The sequence below is a fragment of the Ambystoma mexicanum genome, chromosome 8, assembly GCF_040938575.1.
Source record: "Ambystoma mexicanum isolate Mex_15411 chromosome 8, UKY_AmexF1_1, whole genome shotgun sequence".
Lineage (NCBI taxonomy): Eukaryota > Metazoa > Chordata > Amphibia > Caudata > Ambystomatidae > Ambystoma > Ambystoma mexicanum.
In genome coordinates this window covers 812575546-812595577 of record NC_090929.1, presented here as the reverse complement: position 1 = coordinate 812595577, position 20032 = coordinate 812575546, and the positions used below count along the sequence as shown (strand labels likewise).

Here is a 20032-nt window from a genome sequence, read left to right as displayed (position 1 = left end):
GCAGAAATCATCCCGGGCAGGATGGAGGGTGTTAATGTGGTGCTTGATGGTTTTGGAAGAACATGGAGGAACCTGTTTTGATGAGACTTTCATAGATCAGACTTGTCTAGAGACCTCGTTGGGGGAGAAAAGAGGAAAGGAAGAGAAAGTCGGTGGGGGGGTGACTGTAGGAGGGCCATAGTTCACAGCAGGAGAGCGGGGGGGAAGAGAAGGGGACGAGAGAGTGGACAGGATGTCCTGGTTTTTTTAGATGAAGTGAGAGGCAAGGGCCGTGAAAAGGGCCTGGGAGGTGACAGGAGTGGTAGAGACTGCAGCAGGGTTGGCCAGCTCCTTTCAGATTTTAAAAAGTTTGGCCGAGTTTTTAGATGCCACAGAGACAGACTTGGATGTGGGCTCTCTTTTTAGTGTGGGCAGAGTCCGTATTGCCTTTGGAGCAGACGACAGGCCAGTTTTTCAGAGGATGAAAAAGAAGCCCTCTATTTCCTCTCAGCCACACTGAACTTAGGTTTAAGGGTAGCTAGGTCAGAGTCATACTAAGAACTGTACTTGGCTTTGGGCTTCAAACGGATCCTCATGACAGGGGCAAGAGCATCAAGAGTATCGGAAATGGAAGAGTAGAGCATAGACAGGGCTGTGTCAGGATGTGAGTCAGCCAGAGGTGGAGAGGGGAGAGAAGGGGGCGGCGAAAGCCTCAACGGACACACGCTTCATGGGCCGGATGTCCGAGAAGGTAGGTGGCAGTGCTGGGGTTGGCTTGGCCTGGGGAGTAGAGAGTGAGAGATGTGAAGAGAGGAGGGAGTGATAGCTCCCGGAGAGAGGAGTGGTCAGAGGGATCAAGAGGGGGAGGTCAGAGGAGATCAAGACATCAAGTGTGAGCCCTGCAGAGTGAGTCAGGCCAGAGGGGAGGATAGAAAGGGAGAGGGAATCACAGAGGTTACGGAAGAGTACAGAGGAGGAACAAGCGGAGGTTAGAGGGATATTGAGGTCACCAAGAAGGAGAAGCTGAGTGGTAGAGGCCAGGGGGGAGGAGGAGAGGTCTGCCCACTCGCAGAGAAATGAGGTGATCGGACCAGGGGGCCGTTAGAGAGTAGCTACAGTAAGAGAGCGGCTAAGAGAGCGAGGACCTGCAGACCAAGCATTCGAAAGAGGAGTAGGTCTGCGTGGGAATGATAGAGGCAGGAATCCACTCAGGAAAAATCAGGGCTACACCCCCTACGGACCGGGTGGATCTGGGTGCAGAGAGGATCTTGTCGCCATCAGGGAGGAGAGTGTCAAAGCTTGTGACAGAGCTTGCCATGAACCATCTCTCGGTAAGACCGAGGACATTGAGGTCAAGTTCTTCCAGGAGGTGGCAGATGTCAGAAGAGAGTTTGAGAGCAGAGCGAGAGCTGAGAGTGGCAAGATGAAGAAGGTTGGTCAGCCTCAAAGGCCTTCCGAGGAGGGGTACAAATCCGAGGTACGCCCTGCGGAGGTGAGGAAGGAGCCTGAGGTGGGGCAGGAGAGGAGGGAAGAGAGGGCAAGGTAGCCAAGGGGGGGGGGGGCAGGAGGGGGCAGCAGAAGATGAAAGGAAATTGATGAGGCGAGGGAAGCGCCTATCGAAGAGGAGGAGATTGGCCTGAGTGACTTGGATCATGACGGTGCCCTTTAGGTAGACATTAATAATGACCTTAGAGGAGTCAAAGGGGCCCATAAGTGCTTCCCAGCGGGTGCCACCATTAATCGGAGAGGAGGGGAGAGGACAGAACATATGAAGTGTCCATAGATCTGGCGAAGGAATGACAAAGAGGATTTCTGTGAGGGTCTGTCTGGAGGAAACTCTGGAATAGGAATCGGCAATGGGGGGGACCAGCGTTGGCAGCCAAGATATCCTTTAAAACTTCTTCCTACCAGACTTGGTGAGACGGGAAGGATAGTTAACGGAGAAGCAGTTGGAGAAGATGGGAGAAATAGAAAGCGCCATGGGTGCTTAGAGAGAGGGGCAGCAGGGAGAGTAGAACAGGTACAGGGGTATAACAGTCACTGCGCCAGCTGGTTACAGAGAAGCATTCAATTCAAGCAAAGGGCACAACAAGTCAACACAAGAACACAACTAGTTTAAACCTAAAGCAAAAATGCAAAAGCACAGCCAAGTTTGCAGGTTACAGTTGGATTCGGATGCTAGTGGTGCAGGATCGCAATGCATTTAAGAACATTCAATATGGCAGAACAAGCAGAGAAGGAATGAGAAGTCGAGCATGGTAGGGGAAGTCAGAAGGAGGGAACTAACCCATAGTACAGGAGGTGTGAATGTCAAGGCAGTCCGGATTTCATTGTAGAGTGAGGTGGCAGCATCATGGAAGTTCAGGTGCTGGTGTGCAGAAAGGACTCCAAGTAGCGTTCTGGTAGTAGACAGGGGCCTTAGGTGTGTGGGCCTTTGGTGAGGGGGCCGGTTAAAGCCTGCCGGTCCCCAGTTGGATGGAAGAATGCACTCGGTAGCCAATGCAAACACAAAGAAACGGCGGCGGCCGTCGTCTTGGAAAGGCTGCAAGATCTGGAAATAAGCAGGCAACAGTGGGAAAACACATGGAATCAATGCAGCAAGGCAGCTTCTGGTGGCAATGGAGCTGAAACGGGCAGCGCGATGTCAATGCACAATTAAACAGTGAATTTAGCCCAAATTGCAAGCAATTTTTCTTTTCTTTTTTTTCAAGGTTTTTTTAAGTTTATTTTTGCAACAGACTCTGATTCTCTGGGCGAACGGCTCCATCACCAGGGCAAAGAGCAATGGGGACAACGGGCATCCCCGCCTAGTCCCGCAAGAGAGCGGGATCAGATCTGAAAGAGCACCATTGACTCTGAGAAGGGTTTTCGGGGCTTGATAGTTCGCTACAACCATCTTCTGGAACATGGGGCCGATGTGGAAAGCTTCCAGAATTTGACCCATAAAGGCCCAGTCCTATTGGTGATAAAGCCCGATTGGTCCGGGTGGATTATTTCGGGTAGAACGGATGAGAGGCGGTTGGCCAGGATTTTTGAGTAGATGTTGGCATCCATGTTCAGCAAGGCGATGGGTCTGTACGATGCAGGGTCTTTGGGGGTCTTCTCCCGGCTTTGGCAACAGGCTTGTGATGGATTCCGCCATGGAGGGGGTGACAGTGCCCGAGTCCCTAGAGGGCCACCATGGGAGCCACCAGTTGTGGCCAGAACATTTTGTAGAATCTTGCTGAGAACCCATTGGGCCCCAGGGCCCATGCTTTGAGGGACTTGATAACGTCTTTGACTTCCTCACTTGTGATGGACGTGTCAAGGTTTGCTTGGACTATGTCCTTCAGGTGGGGTAGAGCCGCCTTTTGTAGAGATTCCCTTTGTTTGCTTCGGTCTCTAGGAGGGGAGGGCATCACCTGAGCCAGGTGGTCCGCAGCCAGTTGCTGTATCTCTCGCTCTGCGTAGTGAACCCTGCCTTGGCAGTCTCGTAGCCCAATACTTGTGGTGTTCCGCCTCGCATTGGCTAGTTTGCTCACTAGTAGTTTGTTTGCTTCATTATTTTTGGCGTAGTAGAATTGTTTTGTTTTGGCCAGGAGATGAGCTGTGTGTTCAGCGTAATGAGCCTCAATTTTGTTGCAGGCGATGCAGATTGCCCATTGTATCTTCGGGGACCAGCCCTTCAGCTTGTGTGTTCTTTCGGCTTCTTGGAGCTCCTTTTCAAGGGAAAGGCGGGTTTGGCGCCTGGCTCTATGGTATGCCACACCCGGAGCGATCAGATCCCCCCCCCCCCCCAGACCATCGCTTTCATGGCATCCCATGTGTTCTCCGGGGAGGTGTCTTTGTTCTGATTTCCGTTGAAGTTTCCGATCATGGAGGCGATTGCATCTCTCAAGGGCATGTCGTTGAGGATCAGATCAAATGGAGCCCAGCGGCGCGGTGGAGCTTGGAGTTCTAGAGCTACTGGTGTGTGATCTGATAGGGTGCGTTTTCCAATCGAGATTTCCTTGACATAGGACAGTATTTGCAGCAATGTCAGAAGGTCAATTCTGGAAACGGTCCTGTGGACATATGAGTAAAATGAGAAGTCCCTTTCTGTGGGATGAAGCACTCACCAGGCGTCAACTATCTCCAAGGTCCTGAATAAGCGCAGAATGCCCAGTGCCGTGTTGAGATCTTTAGAGGAGCGGGGATGTGATTTGTCGCTCGTGGGGTCTGGGACTCCGTTGAAGTCGCCTCTAATCACCTTCAGGCCTTCTGAGAAGGAAGAAAGGGTTGTGCCCAGGGAATCGTAGAAGGTGGTTTGGCGCACGTTAGGAGCTTATGCGGAGACCAGAGTGTATAGTTGGCCTAATAAGAGGCACTTAATAGCAGCATAGCGGCCCTCCGGGTCTGGTTTGGAGTTTAGGATCTGCAGATTCAGTCCCCTTCTAAAGAGGATCGCCGTCCCTCCTTTTTTAGTGCCATCCGAGGCCAGAAACTGTAGTGGGAAGTCTTTAGATCTGAGGCACCCGAATTCCCCCGGGAGCAGATGGGTCTCTTGCAGCAGGGCCACGCCCGCGTCTTCATCCAGGAGCTGCTGGATGATCGATTTGCACTTAGACGGGGAGTTCAGGCCCTTGATGTTAAGGGAGATAAATCCGAGGGTTCGGGAGCCCAGGGGGCCCACCGCATCGGTTGGAAGAATCGAGCGGGGAGGCCGGGAAGGGCCAAAATCAGCTGCCATTATAGACGGGTCGCAGCTGTCGGTCACTCTTTCTCTGAACATTTGAACGAAGACTCCAACAGGACAGCCCCAAACTGTTCAACCCCCCACCCCCTCCTTGGCCAACTTGGGCGGAGCTATGCTCCCTGCCAGCGTGGCGGGGGCTGGCGTCTGAAAAAAAGAATAATTCCAAGGACTCGTCGGTGGTCTGTACCTTGGAAACGTGCATGAGCCGTGGGGGGCCCGCCGATGGGCTTGTTTCTAGAAGCTGAAGGGTCGGCATTTTTCAGAGGACTGGTTGATGATTTTGAAGAATTTGAGGGGGGGCGAGGTTCCCCAGGAAGCTTGTGGATGGTCATTTTCTTTTCCCATATCTCGGGACTCTGGACCACGAAGTCTCCTTGGGTTTCATTGGGGAAGCAGGGGCTTCGCCTACCTTGTCAGTTGCAGAGAGCGCTGGAGTGCCTTTAGGGGAATCTGAGCGTAGGATCTTCTCGGCGTCTTCCAGGTGGCTAATTCTCCGGAGGGAGCCATTGTGGGTAAACTGAAGAGCTGTTGGGAAGAGCCACCTGTAGCGAATGTGGTGCTTCTGGTGGTAGAGGGTTAGAGGGTGGAGGGATTTTCTTTTTTGCAAGATGAGTAGCAAGAGGTCCTGGTAGATTTGGAGGGGAGCCCCCCGGAAGGACAGTTCGCCTCGGGTACGGTTTATTGCTGTGATGGCTCCTTTTGTTGTGAAAAAGTGCACTCTGGTTATTACGTCGGGGGGGAGGGGGTTTGTCTCCACACTCCGTCGAGGGCACAGCATGTGGGTTCGGTCCAACAGTAGCAGAGATTTGTCTTGATGGGGGGGAGTGGGGGTGGGGTGGGCCTGAAAGAAGTTCCCTACATATTCCGGGAGGTCTTTGTCCGGGACGGAGGCTGGAATGCCCCGAATTCGGAGGTTGTTACGCCGAGCCCCGTTTTCCAAGTCCTCTTGTTTGAACTCAAGGATCTCGCATCTATCTTGCAGGGATTGGATAGAGCGTTGGATCTCCCCATAGACACGGTCTGGTCCTGGGAGCGATCTTCAATTTCCCCTATGCGTTGTTCCCCTTCTGTTACCCTTTTGTTAGCATGCTCATGTTTTGTGGGGAGTTCAGTCATGCACGATCTGAACTCTGTTTTAATGTCTGCCATAAAGACCTGGATGTCCTCTTTAGTTGCTAGGGATTCTTTTGTCGTCCAGCGCCCTCTGTCCGCATTCTTATTGGCCTTCGACTGTTTTGCCATGGCGGGCTCCCGCAAGGAGGGATGGAGTAAGGTTGCTTGTGTTTGACTCGCAGGGTCAACTAGGTGGGAGCCCCTGGGCCTGCCCTCAACAGCTCTTCAGGTTGTTGGAAGCAAAGTGCACTTGTCCGGTGCTGTTTTGGGGGTGTACCGAGGCGGGTAACCACGGATCTTGCGGCAGCCAGGCATTGCGGAAGCAGCCTGTACCCCCTGGGCAGAGTAGCAGCAAGGGGGCGAGTAGTTGAGTGGGCCAGGGCGCCCCAGGAAATGGGAAGGAATGAGTCACTTACGTGGGGCAGTGCTGCTAGCCGTGTATAAGGGGTCCTTATGCAGGGTAAAAAGGTGGGCAGGTGATGCTGGCTTACCTCTGAATTCAGTGTCCCACTATGAAAGGAGCAGGCCCAGTAGGAGCTGTAGCTGTGTTTGTAGACAAAACTGAAGGGGGTGCCAGCAATGCGCCGTTTGGTGGGCAGGGATGCCCCAGGAGTGAGTTGGAGGGGCCTCCGGGCAGCCTCAGAGGTGCGGGGGCCATCAGAAATAGGCTGTAGAATCACCCTCGAGCAATCCAAGCAGCGTCTCCTCAAGTTGGAAGGAGGGGGAGACCTCAAGGTGAGGTCTTCTGTTAGAAGGCAGACCCCCAAGGGCTAGGCAGGGGGGAGGGTCGTCCTCCCAAAGGGGGAGATTGATGTTAGGGCTCCCGCCCTCTCCAGGAGCTGTTGGGGCGGGGGAGCAGAGCAGCTGATTGGGCCGGGGCGCCCCAGGAGATGGGGGAGGGGCCCCTGGTAGCCCTGAGGGTGTCCGGATCCTCTGTCACGGGAGCCCTGTGGTAAACAAATGGTTGGAGTGAGGGGGGAGGCTCCCAGGCAAGCCCCTCTCTGAGGCGGCTCCTCGTTACGTTTCACGGAGCGGGGGCATCCGATCAGCCACCTGGACCCCCAGCACCCGCAGGCAGCTCGGGCTGAGGCCCGGAGGAGGAGGAAGAGAGGGGGGGAAGGACCAGGGACGCACTGACTGTGTCGGCGGTGCAGGATCTTCCCGAGCTTCAAGCACCGTAGCTTCAGTACAAGTTCCTAACTGTACCTTAGTCTGAACAACATTAGATTGTCTGTTATGTCTTCAGCCATAACTTGGTTAACTAATCCTTGATTATCAGTTAGTTTGGAATTTATTTCATCCTTTGTTCGTAAGATCCAGATCTATAAACTAGTTAACGCGATTTTTCTTAATCAGCGCATGCGCGTTGCTACGTCATTTGTTTTGACGTTAACCGCGCATGAACATTTCTTTCGTCATTATTATGATGCTAACCATTCAGGACTTCTCTAAGAATGGTACACATGCGCATTGTTTCTAGATACTACCGCGCATGTACGCTTCTGCGTCACGGCGTAGGCAGTACTTAAACGGAAGGTAATCATGGTGGAATCACATCCTCGTTTGGCGGATGCGACCCACCATGACACCCTTGTGTCTTCAGACCTAGATCTACAAGTAAGTCATTCTACCTGTTTCTGAACTTTATGATGGGACTTTCTCTACCAAGTGATTTAATTTATTATTTTCTTCCTTTCTCAATCTTCTACTCGAATTCTGTTCAACCATGCGCCTTTTTACTGAATAGTATTCTGCAGACACCAACTAACTGGATCCCTCAACTGCGGTTGCTATTGCTCCTGATTCGAAGTATAACTTTATATGACTACGTGTACATTTCCTCTTTCTAATTGAGATACACCTCTAAAGTAACATCTTTAGTCGGTAACCTTTCCTTACCATCTTTGTCTTCTATTTTTAATTTTGCCTTGGATAAGGAAGATTTATGATGGCCTTAGAAGCCCGCACACTGTGACTCACTACTACCTCTTCCTACTTCATTATTTTTCCATCATCCTACCGTGGATGGTAAGTTATCCTCCTACCCCAGTGTTATATTGCCCCTACTGAGTGTAGAAATATCCTTCAACTAATGTATCTATTGTAGGACCATTTTCGGTTTAGACACTCTGATGTAAACTACCACAACCCTCATTTCCAAGGTTTTATTAGAGAACAAATTGTTTAATGAGTAATTGCTGTTTACTGAAATACTGACATGTTGGACTGATGTCAGTAGGTACTTGTCTTCAAAGGACCCAGTAGATTCTAGAATTTGAATTATTGATCGCTGAAGAATGTTTTGAGTTATTTGTGTTAATATGAAACGGATGATTGTATTGAATATGCTAAAATATACATATTTCTTTGTCTTTGTAGAAACTTGATGAAATGTGCTGCTTTAGAGAAGAGTGAAAAAACTCGAAACTCGTTGGGCTGTACTATACACAATAATACATTTTTGAATTTCTGATAAAACTTTATTTTGTGAGATTGTCATTTAACCATATTGACCTGCTGTTATTAACTATTTGTAAAACACTGTGCAAATTATTAGCAAAATCTTTTTACTACCTGGTTTAATTATTGATCTGTATTTACAGATATCAGATAGTGTGCAGGGGACGGGAGTTCCCTAATCTTTGGGAACAACCACTTTTTTCCTAGAACATCAAGGTGGTCTAACATCTTCATGTGAGCTAGGGCAATGGAAAGGGGGAGTGAGAAGAAATTAGTGACTGAGCAACGTGGGCAAGTGAAGATGTAGTGTGAGTGACGTAAACAAAGAAGATTGGGTTTATGGGTGGTGGAAAAGGGGAACAGAAGTCTGAAAGTTAATTGTATGGAAGGGGATATGGGTAAGCAAAAATAGGGCAAATAAGATGGAGATACAAATCTGAAAAGGAAGGTCAGTCAATTCTGTGACAGTTGCTGAGATCTGTGCCTAACCTCCATGCCACTGCACAAGATTGTGGGGCTGGCTCAACTCTACTTTTTTTCTGACCATGTGATGCATACATGATTTATGAACATGTTTCAATCAAGACTTCTCACATACTTTGTCAGGTTGCTTTATCATGTGACTTGGTACCTTGAATGCCAGATTTATTAAGTGTACTAGTTTAGCCCTTGAATTACAACTTTGCAGAAAGTGTTTTGTTGGTTCTAATGCTGGCGAAGGAATAGGCAAAGATGGAATCTCCTCAGTTTTGTACATTTGAAACCAGAATGCTAGGTCTTAAAAGCCTGCCTTCCACAATTGACACATTGTGTTCCTTGGCACATTTCTTTTCATTACAGTGCCTTGTTTTCCTTAACTGTCTGTAGGTAAAGCTATACCCATATGGGTTTATAATCTAGCGTGCCACTCCATAAATAGCCATTTAAAGAATGCATGCTGGTGTGCAGGCAGGATTCCAGGTATGTCTTTTTTGTTTTGCTCAGTGAGAAGTCAGAAAGCCAGATATGGACCCACTGACTCAACTCTACCAATGAATTGCTAGCTTCTCTGCCTCTTTACATTGGTCTAAAAATAAAGATGGAATGGAATGGAATGGGAGGAGATGTAGTGTGAGAAACCGGAGGGTATTCTCACTCCTACTTCCCTTGTCTCTTCTGTGCAGGTGGCCGGTCAAAGGCCATCACTCTAGGATCCTGATCCTCGGGGTGGAAAAGTGAGGGAGGATCACCTGGGTGGAGGGTCATTGAGGATTGGGAGTGGGGTGCCTTCGGGCGAGACATGGTATCCCCCTTTCTCTTTTGACGATCAACCTAACCCTCCCCTGAACTTCAAAGGCTGTTATAAGCCAGTGCCCCCATTACCCCACATGTCACTTGACAGGACTGAGATGAAGAAGAGGCAACTGAGAGTAATGAACACCACATACTTTCACCACTTTAGTACTGGGACGAGGAAGATGCCTATGGAGTGTTATAAGGGTCAGGCATGTCCCTTTAATTGTAGTCAGGCAAGTCTCATTGGAGATCCACACCTGCAGCCTGTCAAGGGGCTGCGGGTGTCTAAAATCAGACCAGTCTAGCAAACGAGAGGAGCAGCTGGGAGACCTATGCAGGAGAAATCATCAAGAGTCCTGCTACCGAGGAGGCAGCTGTGGTGGGACCGGATGAGGAGTCAGGACCCCGGCAACCTTCCCAGGAGGCTTACACAGCCTGTAGCCAAGGGGCTGTGTAAGTGTGTGCAGCCTGCAGGACTCTGTGACCCATGCTCGGCAGCAGGAGCTGTGGGTGAGTACCATGAAGGAGAGATGCTGTCTGCGTCCAGAAAGTGTCAGTCTGGGAGCTGGCGTGCAGGGGAAGACATGTGGTGGCAAGCAGAGTGCCACAAGCCGGTTAGTGTCAGAGGGTGACGCTTCAATGCCGGGGCGCTCCTGTTATGTTATTGAATGGTGAACTAAATGGAACTTTAGGAATTACACAAAATAATGGCTATTGAGTACCAAACTAAATGGAACTTTAGGAATTACATGAAACGTGGTTCTGTAAATGCCGATCAAAATGGAACTGTGAAATTTAAGCAAAACACAGCTTATTGAATACTGATCTAAGTTGAACTTTGAAAAACTAATGAAAAAAGTGCTTAGGGAATACTGAAGCGAATGGAACTTTAAATACAGTGAAACGAATGCATATTGCGAACCGCATAAAAGAGAACTTTAATTCAGCGCCAGGAATGCTTAGTGAACACTGAATGGGGTGGAATTCTGAAATTAAGCATTCTAAGGGCAGAATGGAGTAACCCCATGCAGTTAAAGTGAATAACCCAAACGCACAAGTGGAACGCAGTTACAGCAGAGGTTATAAGGTTGGTCAAGAGACATGAGAAAGTGGGTGTGACTAAAACACCTTAAACTGTACTTTTATGAATGACTGCAGAGTGGCAAGGCCAAAAGGTCTGAAAGGATGTGTAACAAGTAATGGCAAAGCCAAAAGGCCGAGAAGGATAAGCTGGAAGATTAATTAAGTCATCACATCAAAGATAAGAGGCCAAGAGTTGGGGATCCTGGTTGCGTGACCTGTAATGGGCGGACCGTTTGGTCTGACAACTGCGCCTAGACCAGTGTGCCCTACACATTGAGAACTCATAACCATGCCATAATTAATATGAAGCCTTGGGGAAGGGAACCCTGAGACTTGAGGAGCTACATTGCATGGTCTTGGGAACACAGTCTTGCGCTCTTGTTTTCTGTGAACAGTGGTGCTGGAAACTTGGAGAAGGGAACCCAGAGGATTGGTTTTGAACTATATTGAACTATATTACAGTGAATTGGAGAAAGGTAATCTTGAGACTTTTTTCGTCTAACTTTGTCATACTTGGGGAAGGGGAAGGGGGCCCGAGAGAAAGTGGTGGGCTGGAAGAGGCTCAGAATTTTGAGTAGAACACCATTTCTGTTGATTCTGATATCCCTAAACATTGGTTTTGTTTAGTTGAGAAGACACGCATAGGTTTTGGACACAGACAAACTTTTAAGTTGAACTCTTTGACTCAGACCTTCCTTAGTTTAGTTCAGGTAGGAAAAGCCCACCTTACTATAGGGCAAGTTGGGCCTTGTACCATCCTGACATTTGCTTGAATAAAGTATTTTAATTTGCATTTTAAGTCTCTGTGTCTTACTTCATGATGCCTTCACAGTTGCCTGCTGTCAAATTGCATACTGGAACACATGGAATCCTAGTCTCAAATCCCAGTTTTCCGATTTTACCAAGTTCTATCATTCTGGTGAAATAATTTTGCTATGTTTGCTATGTGGTGGGAGGGGTGAGGTGGGGGGGGGGGGGAGTTCCCTGGAGCCTGGGTCTCTAGGAAACAACAAACATAACTGAACGATATTGTGTGTAAAAGGAAAGTAATGCCAATACTTTCTACTATGAATGCTAGATAGTGTGTAGATGGGTGGGCGTGTTGAAGTTGGGGCTGCTGCACCCTGGGCCAGACAATTGTACTTGCCTCTAGGCCAACATCCTCCCCTCTATACAGTCCTACCTATTGACTCTGCAAATATTTGTCTTAAATGGGGTATAAAAAGAATGTCAAATGTGGACATCTTTTCTTTTCTCCTGCAGGTTGTACTCTTGCTTAGCGAACGGCAGTGCAGATGAATTCCAACGCGGGGAGCAACTGTTCAGGATGAGAGCTGTGAAGGACCCCCTTCAGATTGGTAGGTAGGAATTTGGGTGCCTGCCAAGTGCTAGTGGTAGTACTGTACCATCTAATTCTTTGGGTGTTCTTTTGGTGGAACAATTGCAGCATTAAAAGTAAAGTTGTGTTACTTATATTAGACACAATACACTTATGTACTTTTGAAACATGGAATTCGTTATTTAATATGTCTGATAAAAAATCATTTGCCAAAATCATGTGATTGATTTCAGAACTCTGATAGCCTTTACATATAAATGAAATAATTGACAAACAATTATGTGGGAACTACAGAGGTTACAACAGCATTATAACATGAGTGAATAGTAAATGTGTGAAAACAGCAATCTGACTAGAGACATGTAAAAGCAAAGTGGATCAAAAAGACAGATCTGCAAACTTGACTACATATATCCTTATCTGTTCAAGATCAAGTCATACCTTGCTTAAATAATAAAACTACATCAGTCTGCCTTTCAGCTCGTTTGTGGGAGGACCCACTTAAGCCCAGCACCAGTCCGCGGAGCGGAACGCGGAGAAGAGCCAAGTTGAGCAGTCCTGCAGTCTTCCCTCGGCAGCCGAGGGAGTTGCAGAGACTACAAGGTAGGAGAAGGTTTTCAAGACTGTGTTGACACCGATGAGCACCGGCTAGCACAGTGAACATTCTGAACCCTTTAAAAATGTGTGCTAACCACACGGAAAGTGCTCCCATTTTCTATTCACATTTCTACCACCTCGATTTGTTTGGTTGAGGCGGGGAGGTTTGCGGGGGGTTTGCAGACGCCCACAGTGGCACTTACAACCTGTCCCCCGACTGCCGAAAATGGAGGAGGACCTAGAACAACGCTGCCTTAGGAGCCATGTCAAAAAAAAATCCTGTGACTCCGAAACAAACCAGCAACCTATATGCGCCAACTTTTACACTCGCAGCGGGCAGGACATTTGGCGCCCCTATATCCTCAGCTTCACAAAACCTGAGTTGTGCAGGCAAAACTGTTCAAGGATCCCCACACATCCCGGAGAAAAACCTAAATCTCTTACCGGCTGCAGGTATCGGGCCGCAGGCACAGCAGCGTTAGTCTCCGGCGTCTCCAGCGCAGCCTCTCAAGCCGTGCTCAGTGGGAGGAGTCCAAACCTCATCGGAGCTGGTGCTCCCTACTACGACTGCCCATACCGACTGCCCACCTACCGCCTCAGCGAGTGGCCCTTTCCGCAAGTGGGTCGGTGGACCTCTCGCGCGGGGTCTTGGGGCAGCGGCATAGGCAGACGCGAGCGACTCGGCTCGCCAACACGATTCACCTAACACCAAAGATGCTATAATTTGCAGCGACCAACCGCTTAGCAGGTTGGTTATGACCACCAAGCAAGTCCACTTGTCACGACCGCCCCCGACGGATCCTGACGCTCAGCAATACAGTAATCAGCCTCGTAGTCTGGAAGTTCTGAAGAACTGCATAAGGCATTGCCTGTTAGGATTAGTACAGCGGCCACTATACATGCACCCCCAGAGGACGCCCCTTTCAAAATCAACAAGCCATGCAAGGCTCAAACTCTAGAGGAAACACCAGACCCTTCAGACGCCTTACGGACCCCCAGCGGTGCTTCCTCTGCCCCTGCAGAGCAGACCCAGAGGAAACACCAGAATCTTCAGACGCCTTACGGACCCCCAGCGGTGCTTCCTCTGCCCCTGCAGAGCAGACCCAGAGGAAACACCAGAATCTTCAGACGCCTTACGGACCCCCAGCGGTGCTTCCTCTGCCCCTGCAGAGCAGACCCAGAGGAAACACCAGAATCTTCAGCCGCCTTACGGATCCCCAGCGGTGCTTCCTCTGCCCCTGCAGAGCAGACCCAGAGGAAACACCAGAATCTTCAGACGCCTTACGGACCCACAGCGGTGCTTCCTCTGCCCCTGCAGAGCAGACCCAGAGGAAACACCAGAATCTTCAGACGCCTTACGGACCCCCAGCGGTGCTTCCTCTGCCCCTGCAGAGCAGACCCCGAAACAGTCACGAGAGTCACAGGCGAAACCGCAGCGACCCCTGGCCCAGGAACCAAACATGAGGCCAACAAACCAGAGCGGAACATTATCAGTTGAATCAGAACTGGACTCCACTCAAGACTCTATTTCAGCTGATACCACAAATTCAAACCCCACACATTCTGTGATGAGAGAGGATTTCATACAAAAAGAGGCAGGGGCCGATCGCAAGTGCCCCCTATACACGGCAGTAAGGAAAACACAACTGCACAAAAAAAAGATGAAACTAAGACAAAAGAGATTGCAGCTAACGCCCACACTTCCAATCAAAATACCAATAAAAAACGAGGTTCGGGGAAAAATAGTTTACCGTCCCCCTTGCTCTCCAATGCCCTGTTGAACTTTTTCAAAACACAAGGCAAACGGAAATCACCCACTGACACTGAGCCCTCGGATGCGGAAATTTTGGAAGCTCTGGAAGCAACACCCTTGCTGTCCAAACTTAGGAAAACATTAGAAATGCCAGACAAACGGGATGACATTCACGTGGGTGGAGCTATCCGACTCCCGGATGATTGGCTGGCAACCAGCACCGCCACAGGCGCTACCACTCAACCCGAGTTGACAACAATAGGCAAAACTACACAAGCATCTGTGTTGGATGCTCTGAGACAACCACAGGATATCCCAGGGATACTCTAGCTACTTCACCCAAAAGCCTATCTGCAAGAAAGTGATGAGTGTGCAACCTTGGGCAAAAATCCACCTCCCAAGATCAAACCCCCCACCAAGCCTTCCAGAATCTATAACTGATTCGCTTTCCCGAGGCCATGACGACACCGGCCCATGGAACTCCTCGCCTAGGTCGCACCAGCCAGGTGAGGTTGGCCTCAACTCCGACAGAATCCGGCGTTCAGTTACGAATCCACACTGTTCAGAGCGTACAGCTACACCAGTGAAAAACAGAAGACTCAGTGAACTCCCATCAGAGATGCAAAAAGACTCACCTAACCATAGGCGGGACAACATGACAACAGTCATGTCAGCCATAACAATTGCGATGGCTCCGTTCTGCAAACTTTGAAACTATCAGTGACACCTCCATAGACAATACGACGACGTTAGCACTCATTCAGTCTAAGCTAACATTCCTGGAAGGATTTATAACACCAATAGACCTGAAATACGACATATCACAAAGAAAACAAGATTTGAATGAGGCGGAGCTTGGAACCTCCATGGGTCCACTCGGACAAAAAGATGCAGCAACTGTGCAGTCCAAGCAGAAATCTACACTGAACGGAGGCAGCGAGGAAATCGTACCAATATTTAACAATCAATCAACAATGACCTTAAAAACGAATCAAACACAACCCAAGAAAAATTCATCATCCACACAGGTAATTGGAGGCCAACACGGGCTGGGAACAGGAAAGAAAGCCTTAAAATTGTCAGAGAAAGATCAAATAGAAAATGCGAGGTAACTCCCGACACGGCCTGCACTTGACCCCAAAATCATTGATGATCAATCTATTGCAACCTCTTCAAGACCCAGTCCAGCAACGAGCAGAATGGTCAAGTCCATCGACCTTACCAGATCTCCCAACACTACGAGCGACTTTTTGAAGTCAAGTCTTATAACAAATCTATCGCTTCATCTAGAACGAGAGCCAGACGACACAAACCCACAGTCTCACACAGAGGAAAGCGGGATGACGAAAGAAGCTCAGAGGACCCTAAAAGTCTCACAAAGGACAACGTCCTCGCCTACACCTCTCCGTCAGCCTATAAATGGAATTCCCGAGAAGAAAACTGACCACGATCTTTGGCAACATAAAAAACCTCCACCCTTAACAGCACCATTAACACCACCAGAGCCATTTCCTGAAGCACCAGTCAAGCGGCTGCGACGTCCTAGTCCGACCAAACCTCACCAAAATGGAAATAGATCGTCAGAAAGAACAGAGGCTAGTGTGGCCACTGAAAAACAAAACTTGACTCTTCAAACTGGAACAAGCCTCAAACAAAGACAAATACATGGTTCTGAACTGAAAATCGGTCCTGAAAATAGCAGAAAGCACAAATGCCCTAAAAAAAGTTAGATAGAAGATTTCAAGCTTATCAAGCTGTATCACAGAGATAACAAGGCTAAAGCCTATCTGCACATCAAGTCAACGGCAAACCAAGACCTGACACGGGAGGCTTGTAGAGAGTTAAAATTGGCTGGCTTTCTACTATCAGAAATAAAAAGCCCAGGCATCATGCTAAAAAAAACGAAACTAGAAAAAGCAACTGTGAACTGAAGGAAGCATGATCGCAAATCAGAAGACCACTACAACTTTCGGAGAGCAGAGTTGAATACCCACTTTGAGGTAACAACTGACGAGAACCATCGTAAATACTCGACTGACACAATGATGTCCTTCCACTCTCATGATGCCAAACACAACACCAGGTCAAGACCTCCCTAAATGACTAAAGACAAAGAGAATGGAGTCGGGAATTTCAAATGGATTGTGCCCTCCAACGTATTCCACATGTTTGACGTTTAATTTCCACAACTGTGCTGCTTCGTAAACTTTTTTCGGCAGAAGGCATCTTCGATGGTGTCGGGTCGATGTCCCTCGAAGGCCTCTGTCGAGGGTGACGTCCCCAGATGTTATAAATAGGACGCACAGCACACGTAGCCTCAGTTCTGTTTTTTCCACAAACGTGTTTGCTTCGTGTTATCTTCTTCGAAGAAAATGTCTTCATCTTCTACTCCTCGCGGTCTGGGTTTAAGACATGCCGGGACTGTAAGTCCAAGATGTCTATTAGGGACCCGCACCGCATCTGATTGTGTTGTCTGGGTGAAAGTCATGAAAGTCATGATACCTACGACTGCTGGAAGTGCCAGTCGTTGACTGCCGCGGCCTTGCGGGAGCGTAAGGGGAAGTTGCAGGAAGGTCGGGTTTCTAAACCTTGTAAGCCCCGCCACTCATCCTCCTCGTCTCGGCACTCCCGGAAGCGGCGTCACAGGTCGCATTCCCCTTCCTCGTCAGATTATGGCTCTGCGAGGAAAGTGGCTTATCCCACTAAATCCTCAACTCCTGAGGAATGGGAGGCATTCAGGGAGCAAATACTGGCGATTTCTCAATCCCAGGGCACAGTTCCGCCCACACTTTCGGTAGATGCTGGCAGGCAACGGTCTTGAGGTCCCGTTCGGACAAGGCTCTGGTGGATCGCCAGAGACGTGCCGGATCCAGGTCTCGGTCTTCGTCCCCAACGAAACCGGAGAAATCTGGGAAGGGCTCGAGGTCGGCGTCGACAGTCGGCACAGTGTCCATTGAGTGGGGCTATCAGAGCTTTGCCTCCGATCCAGCCCTCAGAGCCTTCAGTGCCTTTGTCGAGGCCGAAGCCATCAGCGCCATCTGGGCCGTTTGGCCGGAATTTGCCAGTGGAGGTCCCTGTTACTGTGAATCCTCTGAGAAAGGCTTTATCCAAGACTGTGGGGCCTGTTTGGGACTCCAGGGCCGCTCCTGTATCTAGGAAGGAGTTCTTTCATTCTCTGCATGATATTTAGGAGGATGAGGAGAGGTCAGATATGGAGTTAAAGCCTGTTGAAACTCATGAGGCTCCGGACATGGTCTTTTCTGAAGACAGTCAGTTGGAGGAGTTGCGTCAGTCGTTGCATGATGCCAGTGGCCTTGACACATCTCCTGAGGTGGAGTTTGGTAGGCCAGAGCCTGGGGCTCATGCTTAATCCTCCTATAGGAGTTTGATGTCTAGAGTTAGTGTATCTTGGGTGGTCCGGTCCTCCGATTGCATTCGATCAGGATGACCTGACTGATAATTTGGATCAGGGTCCGTCCACTGACCTATTATTGCCTTTTCATTTGGGATTACAAAAAAGAATCTCTTCTGGTGGTCAAGTCATTGACTAACAAATATCACCCATCCAGTAGCGACCCCAGCTACCTATCTATTCACCCCAATCTGGAGAGTTTGGTGGTTTAGGCGGTTACAGCCACCTCGAGGCGGGTGGCGTACCCTACCATCCTGCCTGATAGGGACGACAAATGCTTTGATGGTTGGGCACGCAAGGTATTTTCTGCAGGGAGTTTGACACTGAAGTCCGCCAACTCCACCTGTGCCTTGGCAAGATTTTCACACACACTGTGGAATTGTGTCCCTCTAGCGGCTGAGCATATTCCTGAGGAGGAAGAAAGAGATGGGTTCCTTGCTCTTGTGCAGGATGGCAAGGATGCCATGTGTGAATCCCTTCAGTCTGGGTTGGACACGGCTGATAGTGTTAGCCGATCCATGGCTGCGAACACCCTGATATGCAGGTTTGCGTGGTTGCGGAAGTCGGGGTTTGCTCCGGATGTGCAAGCCAGTCTTCTGAAACATGCCCTTTGATGACTCCCATTTGTTTGACAGCAAGGCTGACGAGAGCCTTGAGAGGATGCAGACCTCCAAAGCTGCTGCTAAATCTTTGGGCGCAGCTGTGCGTCAACCTCTGCCTTTTTGTCTTAGGGGACAACAGTGGAGGGGGGGTTCCTTTTGTTACTACTCCTCTTTTGGTAGAACAGCCACTAATCAAAGGGGTCACCGTAATGGTACCTTTGGTGGACGGGGAAATGGAGGTGCCAAAGCCGCTGGTTACCAGACATTTGGTCGAATGCATTTGGTCGAATCAATTTGGTCGAAAAAATGGTCGAATTATTTATTTATTTTTTGGGGGGGGGGTCCCCCCAAACCCCTGTTTTTTACCTTTTTTTTACCTATACTAGAGCAAAAAAAAAAAATACTTTAAAAAAAATGCGACCTTTTTTTTTTCGACCAAATTGATTCGACCAATTTGTCATTCGATCAAATATATTCGACCATTTGACTGGACAGCAAGCCGCTCAGGCAGCTGCCTCTTTGCCTTCAGGCGCTGCCACAGCCGCTCAAACAGCTATGTGGCCATGTTCCATTGTTCGCCGGTTGGGGGCAGACTGTCTCAGCATCTCGAAGAATGGTGAGCTATTACTTTGGATGCGTGGGTTCTGGATACAATAGCCCACGGCTACTGCCTTCCCTTCTTACAGTGGCCTTGCGACAATCTACCGGGGAATCTTTGAAGGTTCCGGATCCTATCCTTGTGCAGGAAATCTTGACCCTGCTGGAGAAAGGTGCTATAAAACTGGTGCCTGTGGCAGAGAGGAACAAGGGATGGTATTCCCCATATTTTTTTATTCCAAAGAAAGACGGGGGGGCTGAGACCTATCTTGGACTTGCGTTGGTTGAACAAGTTCCTCCGGAAGGACAAGTTCAAGATGGTCACTATTTCTCAGGCCCTTTGACTTCAGGATTGGTTGGTGTCTCTGGACCTACAGGGTGCTTATTTTCATGTGCCGATTCATCCAAAGCACAGAAAATAACTGAGGTTTGCGGCTGGCAGCTCGCACTTTTCAGGTCCTGTCATTCGGATTGACCTCCGCCCTCAGGGTCTTCACCAAGCTAATGGTGGTGGTGGTAGCATATCTCAAGAGAGGAGGGGGGTTCACGACTACCCCTACCTGGATGACTGGCTGATCCAAGCGCGTTCACCCGAACAAGCTTTGGATCAGCTCAGTCTCACCTGCTGCTCCCTTCACAAGCTGGGCTTCTCCTTCAATTTCAAGAAGTCGAATCGGACACCTTCCCAACAGCTCCAGTACATGTGTTGGACATGTCCTTGGGGAAGTGCTCGCCTCCGAAGGTGAGGGCTCATCACATTGTACAGATGGTCAACAAATTCCAACGTGCCCAGAGTCTTCCGGCTTTCGAATTCTTAAGGCTGCTCGGCCTCATGGCATCCTGCATTTTCTTCTGGTGCCACAGGCCAGACTGAGGATGAGATCCCTTCAATGGCCCTCATTACAACCCAGGCGGTAAGTGTTTAACGGCGCCGTAAAGAGCGTCGGCGCCGTTAAACACTTACCGCCTGATTACAAGGTCCCTTAGCGGGATGGTGACTTTAACGCCTGCTTTTTGCAGGTGTTAAAAACCAACCCGCTAAGGGACCTTGGAGATAATTACGGCAACCATAATTTACGGTGTCGTAATTATCGCCTTCCCCATTCCC

General features: G+C 49.2%; 1 protein-coding gene across 2 annotated transcripts in view; it reads left to right on the top strand.

The window, feature by feature from the left end:
• ZSWIM8 (zinc finger SWIM-type containing 8) overlaps positions 1-20032 on the top strand; it is a 3132642-nt gene that overhangs the window by 530256 nt on the left and 2582354 nt on the right. For both annotated transcript variants that reach the window (XM_069610680.1, XM_069610679.1), the window contains one exon: positions 11888-11982. In XM_069610680.1, coding sequence (XP_069466781.1) covers positions 11888-11982 — 95 coding nt within the window. The remainder of the gene's footprint in view (positions 1-11887; positions 11983-20032) is intronic.